The following is a 20,365-nucleotide window of genomic DNA, read 5'->3' on the forward strand; positions in this document are numbered from 1 at the left end:
AAATGTACCCGTGCTTCGCTACGGTATTCTACATTGTATTCGAATATCGAACTAAATAGTGTACATGCAGTAAATTAGATTGTTTTAAAATTGCATGTCTCTTAGCGTTATCCGAGAAAGAGCATGGGGAGGTCCCCGTAAGTTGTTTCCAATGTAAGGTGTTTGTTACGGATTTGTGATATAACGGCAGGTTCACTTGCCTACTGCCATTCACAATCGAGTTGGGAAGTTAACACTATAATTGCAGGCCCCATTGCCTACTACGCGGACAGAATCGATTTGGGGAGTTTTCGTTAAAATGGCAGCCCCCTTTCCTACTTCCAGACAGATTACAGTTGATGAGTTTTTATTATAATGGCAGGCAATTACTCTACTATCATTCGAAATTGAGTTGTGTAGTTATCATTATAATGCCAGGCCCATTTTCCAACTGCCAGCCAGCTTACTGCCTGTCACACCAAGTTGATGAGTTTCCATCAAAATAGCAGGCCACTATGCCTAATGTCAGTCACATTTTAGATGAGGATATTCCTTTATAATGGCGGGCACCCTTGCCTACTGCCAAACACAATCAGATAGGGGAGTTTTAAACAAAACTGCATGCTCACTTGCCTTCTGCAAGTCAAATCGAGAAGTGAACTATTCATTAAATTGTAGGCCTTGCTTACTAATGACAGTTACACAGGAGTTGGAGAAGGAACCCTTTCCTACTACCAGTCAAAATCGGTGTGGGGAGTACTGATTACAATAGCAGACCCACTCTTTCTCGATCGCTACAAATCGACATCAGTGAATATATATATCGACATACGAAAGTATATGCGTGTTTACAATATTGAAGATCTTCATTTACAGATTAATTGCTACTAAACGTACGTCATATCGACAAAGGATTATACCATAAGACACGCCGGATTTAGTGGCCTAAATGGCTGGTCCCATGATATGTCATGATATGGGTCAGATTGACTTAGAAACGTGGAACAGGGTAAAGTTTTTGTAAGATTATCTCACATTACATTACTTTTCGGATAATTATGTGACAGCTACATATATAGCATTTGGCTCACATATGGCTACTGGATGGGCCAATTTTCATGAAGAGTTTGATGATTCTGTATTTCATATAAGTAATTGAAAGTATGAATTATGCATGTGAAAATTCCAAATTGACTGAACATCGATGAATAGAGAAAAATCAAACGTAAAAGGATACAGATACGGCAAAAATTCATTATACCAAGGTTGTAGATAATTCCAAATTGAACGGAGATTGTGCAATCCGTTATGTGATAGGAATTTCCGAAGGTCTGCACCATCATTAAAATTGCCTGCATACTTCGATATTCTTCGGGGATAAAAAGTGAAAAATTTAATGATCTTGGATGTTTTCCGTTCGTTACAGGCTAAAACGTATAATTTTGTCAAATTTCAATTATCTTATTTTTCTTCTGGCAGATTATGCCGCAATCTGGATTTTGGGCGAGGCGGGTAAAAATTAGGACTTTCAGGAAACTAAACCAAACATTATGCAGACGGTCATTATTACCCCTTAAACGGAAAGCTGTACGAAAATTCCGCCAAAATAGTCAGTGTAGTGGCACACAGTCGTTACGATTTGATTTATATAGATAAGGAATCTGCTCCATGTAAAACACCTTTCGGGCTATGTCCACTGGACTTAACCTGCAAAACTGACCATTCATGATATCTCCCTTATTAATCCTCCTGACGAAAAAATGCACATGAAAAAAAGGTTTAGAGGTGGAATTCCATCACGTTCGGTCGATTTCCAGTCAGGTTGGTCTTGTTTTGTATATATTGTGGAAGAGTAAAATCACCATTTCGGTTCCCTATAAACCGCCAGTCCATTCCGGAACATGAAATATTATTTACGTTTAAAACCTACCTTTGGACAGGTGTATGCTAAATATGAAATTTGGTTCGAATGTCTTCAGTAGTTTTCAAGTTGTAAGGAATACGCTTTACACGCATCCGCTCGTGACTTAAGTCCGATGGGACTTGTACAGAAAAAACGGTCCGTTAATGATATCTCCCTTATTAATCCTCGTATCGAAATGATGCACATGAGAAAAAAAGGTTTAGAAATTAATTTCTACCAAGGTAGGTAGATTTCCATTAAGTTTGGCTGTGTATATTTTGTGGAAGTGCAAAATCACTGTTTCGGTTTCGTACAAACCCCCAGTCAGTTCAGGGATTGAGAAACAATTTTTGCCCTAAAACCTATCAAGGGCAGGTGTGTTGTAAATATGAGTCTTGGTGGAAATACATCCAGTAGTTTGTAGCACTCGCGTACATACGGCGTAATTAAGGAAGAAAATAATACAGTTAAACAGTTGAAAGTAATAGAAAATGGATTATAACTGAGGACAGCCGGATAACGACAAATATGTAAATGCCAAGTTAATGTATTGGAAAATCAAATGCCCCTCAATAAATTATGCTAGTGTGAGTTATGGATATAATAAAGCGGTAACAAAGGAGAAATTCAGGTCCAGTGATTCTTAGGTAAACAAATAATAAGAAGATGAGTAATGGTGTTATTACTTAATCTATTCGAGGGCAGTTATAACATCCAACGATATTCCGCCAATATCCCGCAGATAGGCCGATTGACGCCTCTCTTGCCTTCTACCCAAGGAACAACCACGAATTTGAAAGCTTGATGAGGAAAATGGCAATACATTACTTCCCTGCTGGCATGCAGTCAGAGACGTTGCCATGGTAACCTGTAGGTTCGTTGTCGGTCTGTCGGTCACTCACTGCAGAGCATGATACCAGCGGAAAATTGTAAATTTCTCCGTCATGTGAAGAGTAAGGTAAATTATGAACATAACGAAAGTTGTTTATAATGAAGAGACGTATCACGTACGGTAAACGAAGTTTACAGAAAATCAATAGTATAAGAGAAAATGGAGGAAAACCATTTTGGTTTTCCTATAAATACCCCGTCTATTCAAAGATTTCAAAACGACATGCATATTGAAACCTTCCCAGGGATGAGTATACTCTAAATATGAAGTTTGGTTGAGATCTATTAAGCCGTTTCGACGTGATGGTGGAAAAACCATTCTCGTTTTCCTATAAATCCCCGTCTATTCAAAGATTTTAAAATGATATGCATATCAAAACCTTCCCCGGGATAAGTATACTCTAAATATGATGTTTGGTTGAGATCTATCCAGGCGTTTTGACGTGATGGTGGAAAAACCATTCTGGTTTTCCTATAAACCCTCCGCATATTCAAAGATTGTAAAATGGTATGCATATCGAAACCTTCCCCGGGACGAGTATACTCTAAATATTAAGTTTGGTTGAGATCTATCCAGCCGTTTCGACGTGATGGTGGGAAAACCATTCTGGTTTTCTTATAAACTCCCCGTCTATTCAAAGATTTTAAGATGATATGCATATCGAAACCTTCCCTGGGATGAGTATACTCTAAATATGAAATTTGGTTGAGATCTATCCAGCCGTTTCGACGTGATGGTGGAACAGACAAACAGACAAACAGACAGACAGACAAACAGACAAACAGACAAACAAACAGACACGAAACGTAAAAACCACCGATTCGGTCTTGAGTTGACCTAAAACGGATAAAAATCTGAAAAACTGTCAAAACAAAAGAAATTACAGACAGCGGACCCCCTACAATTTTATTTATATAGATTATTAATATAGATATTATTTTGTACAAGGGTTTATGTCCAAGGATTTAATTCCCGTATTTATATGTCTTAGTTCAATAAATATGTTTTACCTCACTGCGTCGAATGGTTGCCATTCACATATGTATTCTTAGCTGCCTGTTCAATTGGATTAAAATTAGATAGCTAGCTTTCTAGGCCCATCCGGACGTTCCATGCCCTGAACCGATGACCCTAGACAGGCATATTTTAAGACAGGTGGTCGGGTACAATAATAAGTCATATGAGTGCGAAGTTTAGCTGAGAGCTATGCTGGAACATACATACATATTTACATAATCTCGGTTACTTTGGACCTTTCTCTTTTTCACCTCTTTTTATCCCCTTGCCGATGGAGACTTAAACTGCATCCGGAGTGTCACTATTCATCTCAGCAACCCGAAAGGTATGGATCCAACAACTAATATTAGTCATTTTCAATGATTTTTACATGTCACTTCTTCCCAACCCCCAACCGTGAGGGTGTTAGGGCTGTTTAAACCCACAGTATATTTCTTCAGATAGTAAATCATATGTGAACGAAGTGCGGTTGAGAGCTATGCTGAAACATACACGTATACATCCATAATCTCGGTCATATTGGACATTTTTATTGTCATCCTCCCATACCGATGGTGACTTAAACTGCATCTAGAGCGTCAGTATTTATATCAGCGACCCAAAAATTGCAAAGATTCAATGATTTTTACATGTCATTCCTTGCAAACGCACAACCGTAGGGGTGCAAGGAGTGTGTTAGCCCACAGTATTTATCCCCAGTTAGTATGAAGTCATATGTGTACCAAGTTTGGTGGAAATTTCAGGTTTGCATTTCATCGCGTCGTTTTTAGTTGTTTAGCGTCGCCGATATTTTTACGTAAAGATATTGCTCCTTAACTGTGTGCAACCCGCTGTGTACATAACGTATGAGGGCTAGGGAAAGCCTTTGCATGCTGTTATTGGAGTGGTCATTTAGTGATTTGACTTTAGGATCACTCAAAGTTGATTGAAATTAAGTGACTTGAGAATGCCTGATGATTTACCGGCAGGTAGTTCCGGGCAGAATGAAACAAAAATTCAGCAAATAGGTTCAGCAGAATGGACGGTCGCACTGGATAAAGCTGTTTTAGTAATCTTTTAATTTATAGAAGATACTGTAGATCTCTAGAGCCCAAACATTCCACAACTATTAAATTTCGTATAATTATTGTATAATAACTTATATATTTTCATTTAAATTCGCATAATAAATTTTCCCTGAGAAGGTAGAATTTATTGCATATTCATGGAGAATATAATTATAGATCCTTTCATTTTGTCAATTTCCTTAGAAATCTGACCAGTGAACAAATGGATTCCGGGGGTAGAGATTCATTACAATTCCACCACGTACTTCTCTCGGGGGTGGTGCAGTTGGTATAAATCAGCTCCACCGATAAAATACTGCCAATTAGCATGACAGTTTCCTTGATCTACGGGCTAGGGTACGATATCTAGCAAGCAGTTGCTAGAACATGGGCACAAAAATAATACATTGTATGAGTAATCAAAACGATTGAAAGCTGCTCTTTTTAAATCCAGGAAGGAGACCTGCCATAAAACTTCTCTGTCTGTCAGACTTGTATGAACAACAGTTACTGCTGTCTGCTAAGTATATCACTAGGAAAACATAGCAACCACTTAAGATTGACAACTTGTGATCTTTAGCCGAAAAAACATTAAAAAATCACAGAATAATCGGGGTGAGCTGTAATAGTAAATACTATATATTCAGTCAGCAATAAAACAACATTTAATAATAATAATAATAATAATAATAATAATAATAATAATAATAATAATAATAATGATAATCATAATAATAATAACTGGAAACTAATGCATATCTTAAAAATCATATAATGACATAGCAACAGAAAATGATTATTTTGCATCTGAAGAACAATCTACCGTGCTAGTCAACTACATTGTACTTGGAGTTTAGCCTAAGCCCGAATTCTGGAGGTAGTGAGTTCGATTCTTCCCATAGACAACACTTTAATGTGGATATCCAAGGTCTGCCATTTTGGAATCAAGTAAATACCGAAGTTCTTCCTTAAAGCTTGATCACTGTCTTCCAAGCACTAGTGCGTTGCCTTCCCAGCGTCCCATAAAACACACCACCGAGCGAATTGGCTACTCGGTTCGAGGGCGTGTAGCTGTTAGCTTGCATTTGGGAATAGTGTACTAATCAATTATACACTTTTCATTTTAACATAAATATACCAGCTCTAAGAAATCAATATTTGCATAAGTAAAGTTTAGAAATGGGAACCAAACATTTCAGTTAATAAAGTATGCACACAAATTTTCAGCACAAATTGGCTTTCGGGTCATCTCTACCCGTCCATCCCTTCGAACAAGAACGATGTAACCCGACCTTCACATACAGGGCAGTCTATTTTTTACAGTGAGGGTGTATCGCGTAATTTTGAAAATTATAAAGCTCACATTAGATATTTTCGTGAAATAAAGGAAGCGAATAGGCATTATACATTAAAACAGCAAAAAAAAAGGCAAAATTATTTTTGCTGTATAAAATCTCCAGACCCCTGAATAACTTTATATTAAATTATATTAGTATTAAGCTATATTTGTAAAAGTAAAGCATAGACATTTTGCCCAAGAACCCCTCTCTACTTATTATAATCGAAAGATAAACGTGCATTATCCTCTTGTGAGAGAATGAGAATCTGAATCTGAAGCTTGTAATGTGAGTTTGTGAACAGTTGATTAAGGATGGCTTGTATAGTACCATAGTTAAGTACGAGCACTTGAGGTGAAGCGAGATGTAGTACTAGGCAGGAGGCACATTGTTGTTATAACGCTAGTTCATTATAATCTCTTTTGCTCGTAACTGCTCTACTCTACATGTTATAATTCCAGAATTACAATTATCATAATAAATTGCACTGGCAAGATCTTAACTACAGTGAATTATAAGCACTCGTGGCTTCATAAGGAGATCTAAATTATACACAGACGCATAGTTATTGTAGCCTACATATTTGACAATGTATTTAGAATGTAACTAGACTAAATTTCAGCTTCAGCTGCAATTTGTACTTTGAGAATCCACCAAGGTGCAGCAGTCTCAAAATGTATTCAATATTATATCAATTTAAATATATCTTTTATATTAAATTTGCGTTATTTGAAGTGTAAATAAATGATATTTCTTTTTTGCTATCTCTCCCCCAAATGAGCGTACAATGTCATAATACTTCCAGTATTACTACGCGGAGTAGAGACTGAGATTACGAAAAGGAACGGCGAAGAGAATCTGCATGTTCTTTGAGCGGAAATTTTTGAGAAAGGCCGACGAAGTGGTGTGGGATAAGAATGGATGGATACTGAGAAAAAGCCAAGAATTCCATGATTTGTTGAAAAGAAACCATCTTTTACAAGGACCAAAGACCAGAACACTGTGATGGGTTGCAACTAGGTGATTGACCTCTTCATTTCGGAAACACTCAAGTTCTTAACTAATTTGGGTCCGCTGGTTTCATATCTGAACTTCTTTTTCTCTGTAAGCTACAGTTTTCTTGCAATTCATTTTTAACCCTTTCACGTTAACGTAAAATTTTCGAATGTTTCAGCATTTATCACAACTTACAAATGTGAGATGTTATACTAATCACCTTTCGGTGATAATATAAGTCATTTAAACACATAAACATCCAATGGTGTACAATTATGTGTACAGTTTTGAAATGCAAAGGAATATAATCTCTCATTTAGAGCATAAATATGATATAAAAAATTTACTACATACAAATATATAATTTCCTTAGTTATAGCAATGATGTGTACTTATAGATGGAAGATATTAATCAATTAATTAATGCGGCAATGTGACATAGTGGGCATGGAAAACTCAATCAGGCATGAACATTTGCGCTTGTAGCTCTTGCGTTTTTGAAATTGCTCAGGACAGTCCCGTTTGATGCTCTAACAATATTCTGCCATCATATGCCTCTCCCATCGCCCTTTATAACGCTCTTGCATTGTATTTAGGTCTTGATTGAAGCGCCCCCCCCCAACCCCTGCTCATCGCGCTAACATCTCCAAGGATTTTTGGGGAAATTAATCAAGATGGCTATTCAGGAAGTGCATCCTATTACTCATGTTGCATCAAAAAACACAAAATGTCTTTAGCATTCTTTGAACCAGAAGTACGTTACATAGCTTTCTGCTTTCTTGTTGCCAAGGAAGTTCTTAATAACTGCTATAAAATGCATCCATGCTGCTCTCTCCTTTTGATCGACCTTCGTGACAAATTCGTCGTCACGTGTAAGGGATCGAAATTGAGGACCATGAAACATATCTGCTTTCATTTTCTCGAATGGCAGACCAGGAAATACAGAAACAGTGTGTTGAAAACATTCAGAGCCTTTACGAACTGCTTCATCAAGCCAAGTTTGATATGTATCGGGGGGTGGGAAGATGGTTCTGTCTCGGCTGACAATAGATTCATTCACAATATTTGACATCCCTACTTCGAGACTTGCAATTCGGGCCACTCCTTCTGTGTGCAGTGATTCTCCAGAGTACGGCTATCACACATGCAGAGGTAGTAAGTATATTTCTTGAAACCATTCTGTTGGCCAAGCAGCAACTTTACCATTTCAAGATCCACACAAATGATGCAGATATGATAAGAATATTTTAGTAAGTTGATCATTGATTTGATGTCATTGTCATGCCATTATGAGTAGTAGTTGTTATTGTTGTTGTTATCCCCTAACTTCAGTGTAAAACAAAACTCTAACAATAATGAAAATCATATTGTATGAAAACTAGAATATTCGTCTTAAAAACAAAAATTTGCAACAGTAATTAAAACTCATATTGCATGAAGGCTAGAGCATGCACAGGAAAACTGACTTCATATTTGGAATTGACAATACTATGATACCCAGAAAATGTTGAAATATTCCATGCAACAATGGCTGAGTTCCCTACCTTTCTATGTAGTCTTTCTTCCTTCATTTGCCTGACATGGCCCTATTACTGAAGCTGGTTTAAGCGTAAACTTAATCAATCAGTTTGCGCCTGCACCATTTTTGCTTCTTCACATCTGCACTTCCAAATTATGAATGAAATGTCCTGAATCGATCCGTCGTTTACTCGCATTCATCAAAGTCGGTCCGAAAACAGGACGATGTAAATAAAGTTTCGTCCGAGAGTAGACTTCGTTCTCGCAGAATACCGTTGATCGCAACGGCAGCTCACTGCATTAGCACTGTTGCACAATGACTTAGTTTCTCTTATTATACTATACTATATTACGAATGAGCATTTAGTTTAAACTGACCATCAGTCTTCCATTTCCTCCCACAGGCAATGTTTAAACGAGGCACATGAATTATTTTTGTTTTGTGTTAATCGTCAGTTTTGGCAAAACACTGGTCTGATCAGGGAAACACGAGAGAGAGATATTTGTAACTATCTGCCCTACTCGTCGCTGACGGGCTACAGAACAATTTTCAACCGCAGTGTTAAAAGGAGAACCTAATTAGATACCACTGCAATTAACATGAAAGCATTCTCCGTGAGCCCATATGGCATATTTTCGGCCGAAAGGCACTTTAGAAAAGTAATAACTTACAACTGTGTTTCAAAAATGTTATTTCTTTATTTGAGAAGTCTTTGGCATTATCTTCTCCGTCAATAGGCGCTGATGACCACGCGGTATTTGTTCTTGGTAAAGTCAATCAAGAAAACAATAATCATGATTACAACACCACTAATTGCACCATACATTCATATTAACGGAGATTTGACGAGTCATCTTCATACAGGCCTTAAAAGACCTTAGAACGGTGGAAGGTAAAGTCTTCCACTGTCCGTAACCTTGGCACGTGGTAGGATAGAGCGGTTTGCTCTACGCCCGGCTCACTTTGCCCCCGGGAATTAACCTGATACCCATTTTTCAGGTTGGCTGAATGAACATTAGGGCCATATGCACCTCTGTAATTGGAAATCTCGTATCTTGTATTCCTTGACTTCGTACGGAGAATAGAACTCACATCGTTCCAGGAAAACCAGGCACTTCTTTACAATAATGATGATTACAACACCACCAATTGAACCATACATATAATATTAACGGTGAATTGACAAGTTTTTAATATTTTTAATATTTGTGTGGATGTAAAAGTGTTTGCAAATTTAAAATTGTTCAATTGGTTCGTTTCTTTAAAGTACTTTTTCTTCTACATGCAGACACTGCTCTGCCGGACTTCATCGTCATAATAACCCTTCAGCATAACAAGTATGTGCATTTTCATCAGCTTCCATCAAATACTGTAACTCGCATTGCTTACTAGCGGACGCAATTGCCTGGTTACGTTCATAATGGGTAATGCTTCAGGAAATATTCAGTGATCTAATTCCATTGTTTACAAAATAAATACAGTCAATGATTATGATGGCTTAAGTTTGAATAGGCCTAACTAACATCAACGTAATCGGCACTTAAATTGTAGTCAATAGAGATGTTTTAATATCCTTATCGGTCATGGCACAATTATAATATTAAAAGAAGTGAAACAAGAAAGTAATGTTAGCAGAACTGATGATTAGATCGTATTTTACATTCCAGTGGTTAAAAGGTCTTGGTCGTTCAAAGTGATAACATTAAAACTTTCTTTCTATGCTCACAGAAAGTTTCTCAGAGTAATCGTCATTGCGCGCTAGATGGACTTTGTTCGACTGTACGTAACTGCTCCCAAGCTGATCATGTTGGCGGATATAGCTATACAATCTCCAAGAAGATCTAAATGAAACTTTCGATTTCAGTGAATCGATTGGAGTTACATTGCCTGTCCAGCTGCCATCTTCCCCAGGGAACAGTGACATAGGTCACCCTCTAGCACTTTAACTGACCAAAGCTCTCATCACTAATGAGAAATATATTTCCTCGTGGAATAACCCTAATTGAAATTGAAAATTACACAATAAATTGGAACAAATGATAACAAATCGTAAATGTCATGTGTTTAGTTGTAATTATTGTATTACACTATTCGTAGGTAATTTTTGGTTGTAATGTATTCCTTGTTTCTTGTTTCCATCTTCATATCGTGCTTCGTTCCTTGCTATCATGTGATTTCTAGTGTTAATTTAATTTCATCCAATATATTATTTGCATGTAATTGTTTGTTTGTTAGGCAATTTATATTTTAATTTAATTTCGTTAGTATAATGTTGTATGTAGACATTTCCACTAGAATATCTCTCAATTATATTATAATATAGGTCTATTTGTTAATAATAATAATAATAATAATAATAATAATAATAATAATAATAATAATAATAATAATAATAGCCATAAAATGTATCCGTTCAAAATGTATCTCATTTATACGGTCGGACTTCCTTTGGAACAGATATTCTTCCTAACACACCTCAGTGCTGAATATACGGTACAATTGTGTTAATTTGTAATATTATTTACTTTTAATTTGTACGGCTATATAAAAACAACGCCCTGCCTACAAAGTAACCTAGTTTTGAATATAAGCGATAACATAAACATGCAGAAAATTCCTGTGGTCTATTTAAACTGTCAAATCACAAGCATGGAAGCAACTTATTGTAATACTGAAACTTAAATTTGTAATCTAACTAAGATTGTCAACATCTTTAGCTGAAACTGGTTTTGATTTTAGATTAAAAGTTGAAAATTTCAAGGCAGTTGTTATTTTGAGGTGGCAGAAAACGTCGCGTTATAAATCTACCATTTTTAAGTAATAGAGAAGTATGCAATTATTTAAAGTTGGATCCTGTCGGTGATAACCGTGCCATTTGCAGCATTTGTAAAAGGAGTTTCTCGCGAGAAGGACATTCTCACAACACTAGCATCCTGATGAAACATGTCACTTCAGTTCATAAAATTATTTTTAGTGAACTTGAACATCCCCAAAAATATTAGAGAAAGTGTAACAAGTGGAGACATATCAGTGGAAGAGCTTGTACCCGTTCATTCTATTTCCAAGTCACTGCCCTCGTTACTCTCAACAACATCATCACAGTACTCAAATACCAGCCAGCCTACACTCACATCATTTATGGATGGTAAATCTAAATTTAAACCTAGAGATAACTGATCGAAGGTATTTACCAGGAATCTGGTTTATAGATATGCAAAGGCAACCAGCCATTTTGCATTTAGCAGTTGATTCAGGATCTTGGACCTAGATATACTATGCCTACTCGTAAGCACATATCAAATGATATCCTCCCAGAACTGTATCAAGAAATAGAAAAAGTAGGAGATTAACTCCGAAGCGCAGATATAGCTGTTACGACGAATTTGTGCACAATAAACATTCCTCACAGTCCACAACAACCGACGACTCTCTAAGTATCACAGTTAACCTTGTACAGGCCTCCGAACTTCGGCATATATGCGTGAAACACAGAATTAAAAATATTGCAAATTTATTGAATAAAATATCAGAAATTCGGCTTTAAATGCATAAATAATGGCTGTGATTAATGGCAATTGCCTTAATGTAGTATCATGATTTGGGGAAAATTCACCCGTTTTCCACGTGTAGCTTATAAAATCAATTTGCTGTGAAAGAGGGACTCTCAGTTCAAAGAATACTAAGAATCTCGTTTTGTTGTGTAGGGAATTAGTAGGAAGTGTCAAACACTTCTCGAAATCCACAAAGCTTCTCAAAGCTGCACAGAAACATCTTTCTCTACTAAAACATCACCTGATTCAAGATGAACTTTCACGATGGAATTAAACTCCTCATATGCTTAAACGACTTCAGGAAAAGGAGAGAGCCATGTTATTTGAAACTACCGATCTCACCCTTCCAGTAAATCTTATAATATCGCAATAAGAACACTGTTTTATTTAATAATATGTTTATTTTTCATCAAGCAACGCTCGGCCTAAAGTGTCCGACATAATCACCAGTTGTGAACAATGTTATACCTCATCTTCAGAAGCCATCACATACTGTCTCAGGAATTGTGACAGTAAGACAGTCATTGCTGGGTGCGATTACTTTGCGGTGCAAAGACAATAAAAGGAACGAAATATGGTCTATCGCAATTCTAGTGGAAACCCGCGTAAAATTATGAGATTTTCGCAGATCGAGTGTTTTCACTGCTGCTACAGACAAACTGCTGCAAGTTGCTAATGAGCAAGAAAGTCGTGAATCTACCGCTTTGAAGGTAAGCTGTAACTCCATTTTAATATGCTGTGTATTAAAAACTTTGGCGAAGTTGTAAGATCTACTTCAGACGACCCATTCTTCGGAGACAGCGAAATTGCCTGCTATGTGGTGCGTGCACGGCAGCATTATGCAAGAATGCGACGGAACAAATTCCTTGTCATTTTTGATAATGAAATCACCACATACTTGAAAATAATTTATGTTATGCACCCATTTCAAGTGCATTATATTATTGGAAAACTAATACAAAGCTAGTTTTTGCAGCTTTATAAACAGTATTTTCTGAGGGAATGTTTTGCACACTTCTTCTTTCTCTACCATTGTTCCCACGCCTGTGGTTTCGCGGGTGCGTATTGTATCGCACATGTGTATTTGGCCTTGTTTTACGGCCGAATGCCCTTCCTGACGCCAACTCTATATGGAGGGATGTAATCACTATTGCGTGTTTCTGTGGTTATTGGTTGTATAGTGTGTTGTCTGAATATGCAAAAGAACGTATTGGGACAAACACAAACACCCAGTCCCCAGGCCAGAAGAATAAATCAGAGGCGATTAAAATCACCGACCCGGCCGGGAATCGAACCCGAGGCTCTCTGGAAATTTCGTCATGGAAATTAGCGGAAGTTATTGTGACGGAAGTGTATCCCTAGCAACCGTGCAGGCTATATCTTATGGCTGGTAGTCATCTGAAATTAGCAGCCGTTGATGGATGGCCATGACCGAGAGACATGTTTATGATCATTTGGTTTCCTTTTGCAAGGTGGTTCTTATGCGTACCATACAGATTCGCGTGGATTACAGGTTGGATACATGTTTAATCGACCATTTTCTACCTACTATGTTCCATTTACTATTCCACTTGGAACCCTGCAAAGCAAAGAATAAAGAAACTTCATTAAATAAATCCCAGATTTTCACTTTTTACGCCCGAAGTAACGGTACTATTGCGGTAGACTTAGGGCCATTAGGGTAGAACTGTCACAAGGTACGAAATTTCTAAAATTAACAAATGTTTTAAATTAACTCGGCTTGGTATCACTGGAAAGAGTAATTCGAATATGATTTAGCCGTGCCGCGTAAATCTTCAAATTTATAAGCGATAACTGCACGGAATCATACGACTTACAGAAACGCATGCGCCGAGTAGTATAAAATGATACGTAGTGGTCCAGTTCGTACACGAGCGGGGCCACTCTAATTACGCTTCCGTATCACTAGATGACCAACGACCCTGGATGACACCACCATCGACTTCACTTTCCTTTCATTGTCTTTGTACCGCAAAGTAATCGCACCCAACAATGACTGTCTTACTGTCACAATTCCTGAGACAGTATGTGATGGCCTCTGAAGATGAGGTATGACATTGTTCACAATTGGTGATTATGTCGGACACTTTTTGGCGACCGTTGCTTGATGAAAAAATAAATGTATTGATAAATGAAGCAGTGTTCTCATTGCTATATTATAAGATACTATAATTTAGGTCAAAATTAAATAATATAACGTCAACAATAAAATGAAAAATTCTGCTGACTAGATACTTTATTTCGATATTACCCATGAAGCGGTAGGTATTTTACAAAATCTGGGGCCGTGAGCCCGACAAACCCCTGTTTGATTTCTTCTTAGTGGAACTAGTCCTTCTTACCACCTCCATTACTCTTGAAACATCCTGCAGATCTAAACTTGGTAGTTCATTGCGTTCCGTGGTTCAAAACCCGGTCACTCCATGTGAGATTTGTGCCGGACAAAGCGGAGGAGGGTCAGGATTTTCTCCGGGTACTCCGGTTTTCCCTGTCATCTTTTATTCCAGCAACACTCTCCAAAATCATTTCATTTCATCTGTCAGTCATTAATCATTGCCCCAGAGGAGTGCGACAGGCTTCGGCAGTCGGCACGATTCCTATCTTCGGCGCTAGATGGGGGCTTCATTCATTCCATTCCTGACCCAGTCAGATGACTGGAAACAGGCTGTGGATTTTCATATTCTGTATTAATTTACTGTATTATGCATGTGTTTATTTCTGTGCTTGTATTTGAATATTGTAAATTCTGAGCATCGTAATTAGGCGAAAGCCTGTTTTGTTCATCATTAAATAAATATTGAACATCAAAAGTGTTACTTAGTGAGCCCTTATTGAAGGGCTCATTTAATTAATCAGTCATTGATTCGAATGTACAGAGAATATTTCATTTTTATTAAGTACTAATAACTGGCAGGGAGCTCGGGATTGATTGCTCACCAGCTAAGTTTAGAAGGTGGAATTTCGACATGACGCACACAAAGCCGAACAAGGGAACAATAAAACTCCAACGGACAACATTTCAGATGCCCGGCGAGAGGCTAGGGTCCCCTATGAGAAATGTTTGAAATAAGCGTTAGGTACGCGATGTGTTGAGCCAATGAAACGATAGAGTCACCATCGATATGGCTACTAGGCATTGGTCTAGGGAAGAGATGGCCCCAGTCGAGGATACGACGGCGTCTTCGAGGACGAGTTAATAAAAACGATGACCGCGTCAGTTAGTTACCCTATAATTCGGCGAGATTCTGTGCAGGTAATATCGTAAGAAGAAGTTTTGGTTTACGCGAGTGATCGTGTGGGGAATTGTAAATTTTTGTTGGAAGACGCTCAAACTGTATTTAATCTACTCAAGTTTCTAGTACTGGGAGAATGTCATTTAACTTACGTTTACCAAAGGGAGAGAACTGTTCCATTTAATCATTTCAAAATGCATAATAGCCTGCCTGTGTAAATAGTTTTCCGAGGGCATAAACTTTACAATTCCCAGTCCAGCCGTTTATGAAATGGGAAAGGTTTGACCTAGTTACGGGAGTAGATAAGAGAAGCGGTTCCGCTGCCGAATGGGAACTGGTTTCACGGTCAGTGGATTTTACCCCCGACTGTAGTATTCTGGTAACCGGCAGGTTGATCTTGACCTAGTTTCTACATCGTGAACGAGGGGATGTTTTAGACGACATCCGGAAGCAGGAGCAGCAACGGAGAATACGACATCACCTTTCTACCCCTCGATGGAGACAAAAGGACTGATCCAAGTCTTTTCTGAAGGCACCATCATCATCGAGATGAGATCGGCTGACTTGTCTGGGGAAAATCACCTTGATATGGTGTAATGTGAATATTCCTATATTTTCAATGCAACGTCACTGAACATTGGTGGTTTCTCATTCATCCATACATTTGAGTATTTTTCTTGAGTTTTTTTTGTTAGATAAACAAGGATAAAATGTTATTACTGCACAAGGTTCAAGTGATGTACCTGTATCACGAAACTATAAGCATATCCGCAGTTAATACCGTGCTACTTATAAAGAAAGGAAAATTAATGAATATAAATACACAAATGCATGATAACGAAAGCACTGAGGCTCTTTTAGATTTTAGAAAAGGGATAAAGAAGAAATATTAACAAATTCTGTAATTGTTCTTATTTTTCTTATTTGTATTCTCTCCTAGGTACAACCTGGACTCAGGAAATGGTATGGTTGATAGGAAACGATTGCAACTATGAAGAAGCGAAGTCGAGGACCTTGAATGAAAGAGTTCCTTTCCTCGAGTGAGTATAAATAGTTTATTGATTTTTGTTGTCCTTGAGTCTTTCGGTAGAGGTTAATAACCACGCTGTCATCAGGAATTACATGGTAATTCTGTATCATACCCTGTGAACCTGATGTGTCTAGACTAGTTGCTATTGTCTCAGAACGTGTAGAAAAATTCTGTTTCATTACGTCCAATTAACGTGTAAATATTCTAGGAATAGATCTGTTTACATGAAGAGTGGACGCTATTTTACACACTAGAATCATTCAGCTTTAGTTTTTTTCTATTTTACGACTTATAATATCTAACATGTGGTCAGGTTGAAAGACTCGAATGGTAAATGAACCGGCCTTCTGATACCAAGCTGGCGGGTTTGTTCTTGACTCAATACGGTATTTGAAGATGCTGACGTAAAATAAATCCTGCAGGAGAACATTCTGGCTGCTCATTGTCTCCGGAAACCATTAATAATACCGCAGTCAGTGAAACCAATCATATTATTATTATCATTATTATTATTATTTGAATGTTACGTCATACATGATACATTCCGCACCCGCAACCACATATCTAACTTAATTAACGCTGCGGTTTATTTCTTCCTAATCCAAGCCCTTTCCAGTCCGCTCGGCGTCATGCTCTAAGAACTGTCCGAGTCTGTGCAGCATCTATAAAAAACTAAAAACTATCAACACTGGACTCCTCGTGGAAAATCCTACTTACTACGTTCAACAGTGAATGAAGTATTATACAGACACCATAAATACTTTACCACCTGTTGGATTCACGACCTGGTCGTCCATTGTCGAACCACGCCTCTCCCCTCCGTTTTGTTCACAACGAAATATTAAACTTTGTTCTTACTGATTTTTTTTATGATGGAGTAGAATTCTGGAAAAGGGATGGAATTGTGTTGGATGTGGTCGATTCGATCATAATTACGCATCCGTGTGCACGTGACGATTCCTCCAAGAATGATAGCAGTTAGTATGATTCTTCAGGCTCTGAGCTCACCGTGCCACAGATCATTTTGAATCGCATTCGTATTTTTAAAGTCTATCATCTGATAATTTTATTACTGGCGTGTGCCTTCGTAATAGTGTCGAGAAGTGGGTTACGATAACACACTTAACCATCTTAAAAGTGTTTTCTGTGCTTTGTCTTGTCAACTCTAGATGAATTTTGAAATGGTCCATTTCTGCCCCTCCTTCGCAATTAATTATTTGCACATCCACACCAGTACAGTTACCATAGCAATATATGTTATAAGATACATCACGCACACACACGCGCGGGCGCGCCTAGAATTTGCGAAGGATTCATGGGAATTTGATACTGTCACACCTGGAATGATTAAGGATGGTATTCGTGGTTTCCCAGAGCCCATCTTATACACCGCTCCCTTCTGCCACTCCACGTACCGTGTTCCATCCATCACCGGTACTCAGTTCTCTCCCTGGTCAGTTATCTTACTTCGTCTTTTCGTCAATACTTTGTCATTTCACTGACCTCCTATTCACACTCCATCTGATTCCCTATCATCTAGACTCAAAATTAGCCTACATTTCCGTTCTGTATCCAAACGGACCTGGTCACTGAATCTTTTGAGTGACAGCATTGTTGTCATCCACAGCTCCTGTCCTGCCGCTTTGTGCCCTTTCTTATCCCTCGAAAGCAAGCTCGTTTTATAAGAATCCTTACATCGTGATCATAACGACTGGACATGCAGTTTCATGTGGAATCTTAAGAAAAAAATACTAACTTAATTTTAGATGTCCTGCATTCAATAGCCGGAATTTGAACGGCGCTTGCCTTGTTGAGAATCACGTGGTAAAGGTTCTCAGGTATCACGCCTCTATCCTATCTTTCCTATAGATCATTCCGCGTTAAAAAAACAGTATTTCGCTTACGGACGAACAAGGAGTGAACACGCCCATAATTCCTCGTGATTAAGGAATATGATATACTTTTGTGCTAGATTTGCCATTTTTAATTTTAATGCCATATGCAAGCCTAAATACCCTACTTTCAGGAAATGTATAGTTCATACTGATATGGGGAGTAGAAATGCATTTAAATTGGGTTTAAATAAAGCAGTGCGTGCTACTTTGTGACAAGGAGATGGGGTGGTCTCAGTTCGTACCCGTTTATTGGTTCCCGTACGGCAGTGAACTGGTTTATAGTATAAATTATCATTCGCAGATGGCTCTGTTTTTACAGTAATATTATGTTTTAGAATAGTGATGCGTTCTCAGTCTTTTATTCATTATCTTTGGCACACAATAATGGCGGTTTCTTTGATAACTTGATTGGGTGAAATACTTGCATCCCTCGCTACAAGTGTGAAGTTGAATCTGATCAATATAACGGTAAAACATTAATTAAGCTGGAATGTGTTGGTCACTATCAAAAATGTTTATGCACAGCCCTCCGGAAATTCGCTCACGAAAAGAAATCGGGAGGGAAAGGGAAACTGACTCGAGCCCTGATTGATAATTACCAAAACTACTTTGGCATAGCCTTGCGTTCTGCTACAAGTAACGTACAAGAGATGAGAAATGCCATTTGGACAACCCTTCATCGTTTGACAGCCACTAAAGGGAAGTCAACACATCAAAGGTGTCTCAAAGGGAAGGAGAGCTGGTGTTTGGTGATCATACTGGCGAGCCAAAGACAACTATCAGATCGACAACTACAAATATAAACCTGGTATACAATTAGCAATTCTCCTTGCTGTGAAATACATATATGAGAGACTGTGGCCCAAATATACTGTCCAAATGTCTTCATAGTTTGACACAAAATAACAACGAATCGTTTAATGGATCGATATGGGGACGATGTACAAATGTGTTATATGTCGGGCTTGATACACTGAAATTAGGCATTCTGATGCTGTTTTGCACTTCAACTCTGGAAAAAAACTAGAAGTAGCAGTCCTGAAAATAATGAAGTTTGCAGCCGGAAAGTATACTGTCACTGGACTACAGACTACTGACGAAGAAAAACAGCACAAAAGGTGCCTAAGGGGAACGAGAAAGTTGCAAGAGGTAAAACACTTGAAAAGGAGGACCCCACCTATGGAGCAGGCGAATTCTAAGGTTCAAAGTTGAACAGGGAAATAACAATCTTATTGCCAAATTTCAATCCTTGTTTTCTGAGGTTTAAGAAATTACTGCAATTTCTTGCATTTAAAATATAAATTGAGGTGGAAATTCCGTTTATATGTCAAACGAAAGATCATAAACTGGGTCATGCTGAGAACATCCGTTGTCGAAATATATGTCCAAAACAGAAGAAATAGAGGTGATTGTAAAACCATATATTGTAAAAAAATAATTTTTTGGAAAGTTTAGTTCAGTTACTTCAAAAAATAAGTAATAAGAATGATTCCGCTTCATAACATTATGTACAGAAACATAAAAACAACTATTGCAGGAATCATCAAAATCCGAGACTACTAGGAGGTTTGAAAATTGTACTCATTTTACATTAAAAAATTTACAACTATTAATCATTTAGTACAATAGTATCATAACCGTGGAAAAACTTCCGCTACTCAGATTCAAAACTGTGGATTTTTTACCTAAACTTACGAGGGTTGGATCTTAAATATTTGCAACACTGCTGTGGAGATGCTATGCAACGGAAGCTAATATTGTCGCTGATAGCACACGTTGGTTACATACCTACCTTACCTCAGAGCAAATGGACTCGCCCTTCCCACATCACCTGCGTGCGCACAAGCGAGAGAAACACGGTCACTTGTGAGCTAGCGGTCTAACGTAACGTTGTCGCTATGTTTTCCAAACAGGAACAACGGAGTTGGATCAAGATCGAATACACC

The 20,365-nt window shown here is 37.9% G+C and overlaps 1 protein-coding gene across 2 annotated transcripts in view; it reads left to right on the plus strand.

Moving 5' to 3' along the window:
- Positions 1–20,365, plus strand: part of LOC136875748 (luciferin sulfotransferase) — a 246,934-nt gene that overhangs the window by 176,542 nt on the left and 50,027 nt on the right. For both annotated transcript variants that reach the window (XM_067149333.2, XM_067149325.2), the window contains exon 3: positions 16,435–16,534. In XM_067149333.2, the coding sequence (XP_067005434.2) occupies positions 16,435–16,534 (100 nt within the window). The remainder of the gene's footprint in view (positions 1–16,434; positions 16,535–20,365) is intronic.

The sequence above is a fragment of the Anabrus simplex genome, chromosome 1, assembly GCF_040414725.1.
Source record: "Anabrus simplex isolate iqAnaSimp1 chromosome 1, ASM4041472v1, whole genome shotgun sequence".
NCBI classification, from domain to species: Eukaryota; Metazoa; Arthropoda; class Insecta; order Orthoptera; family Tettigoniidae; genus Anabrus; species Anabrus simplex.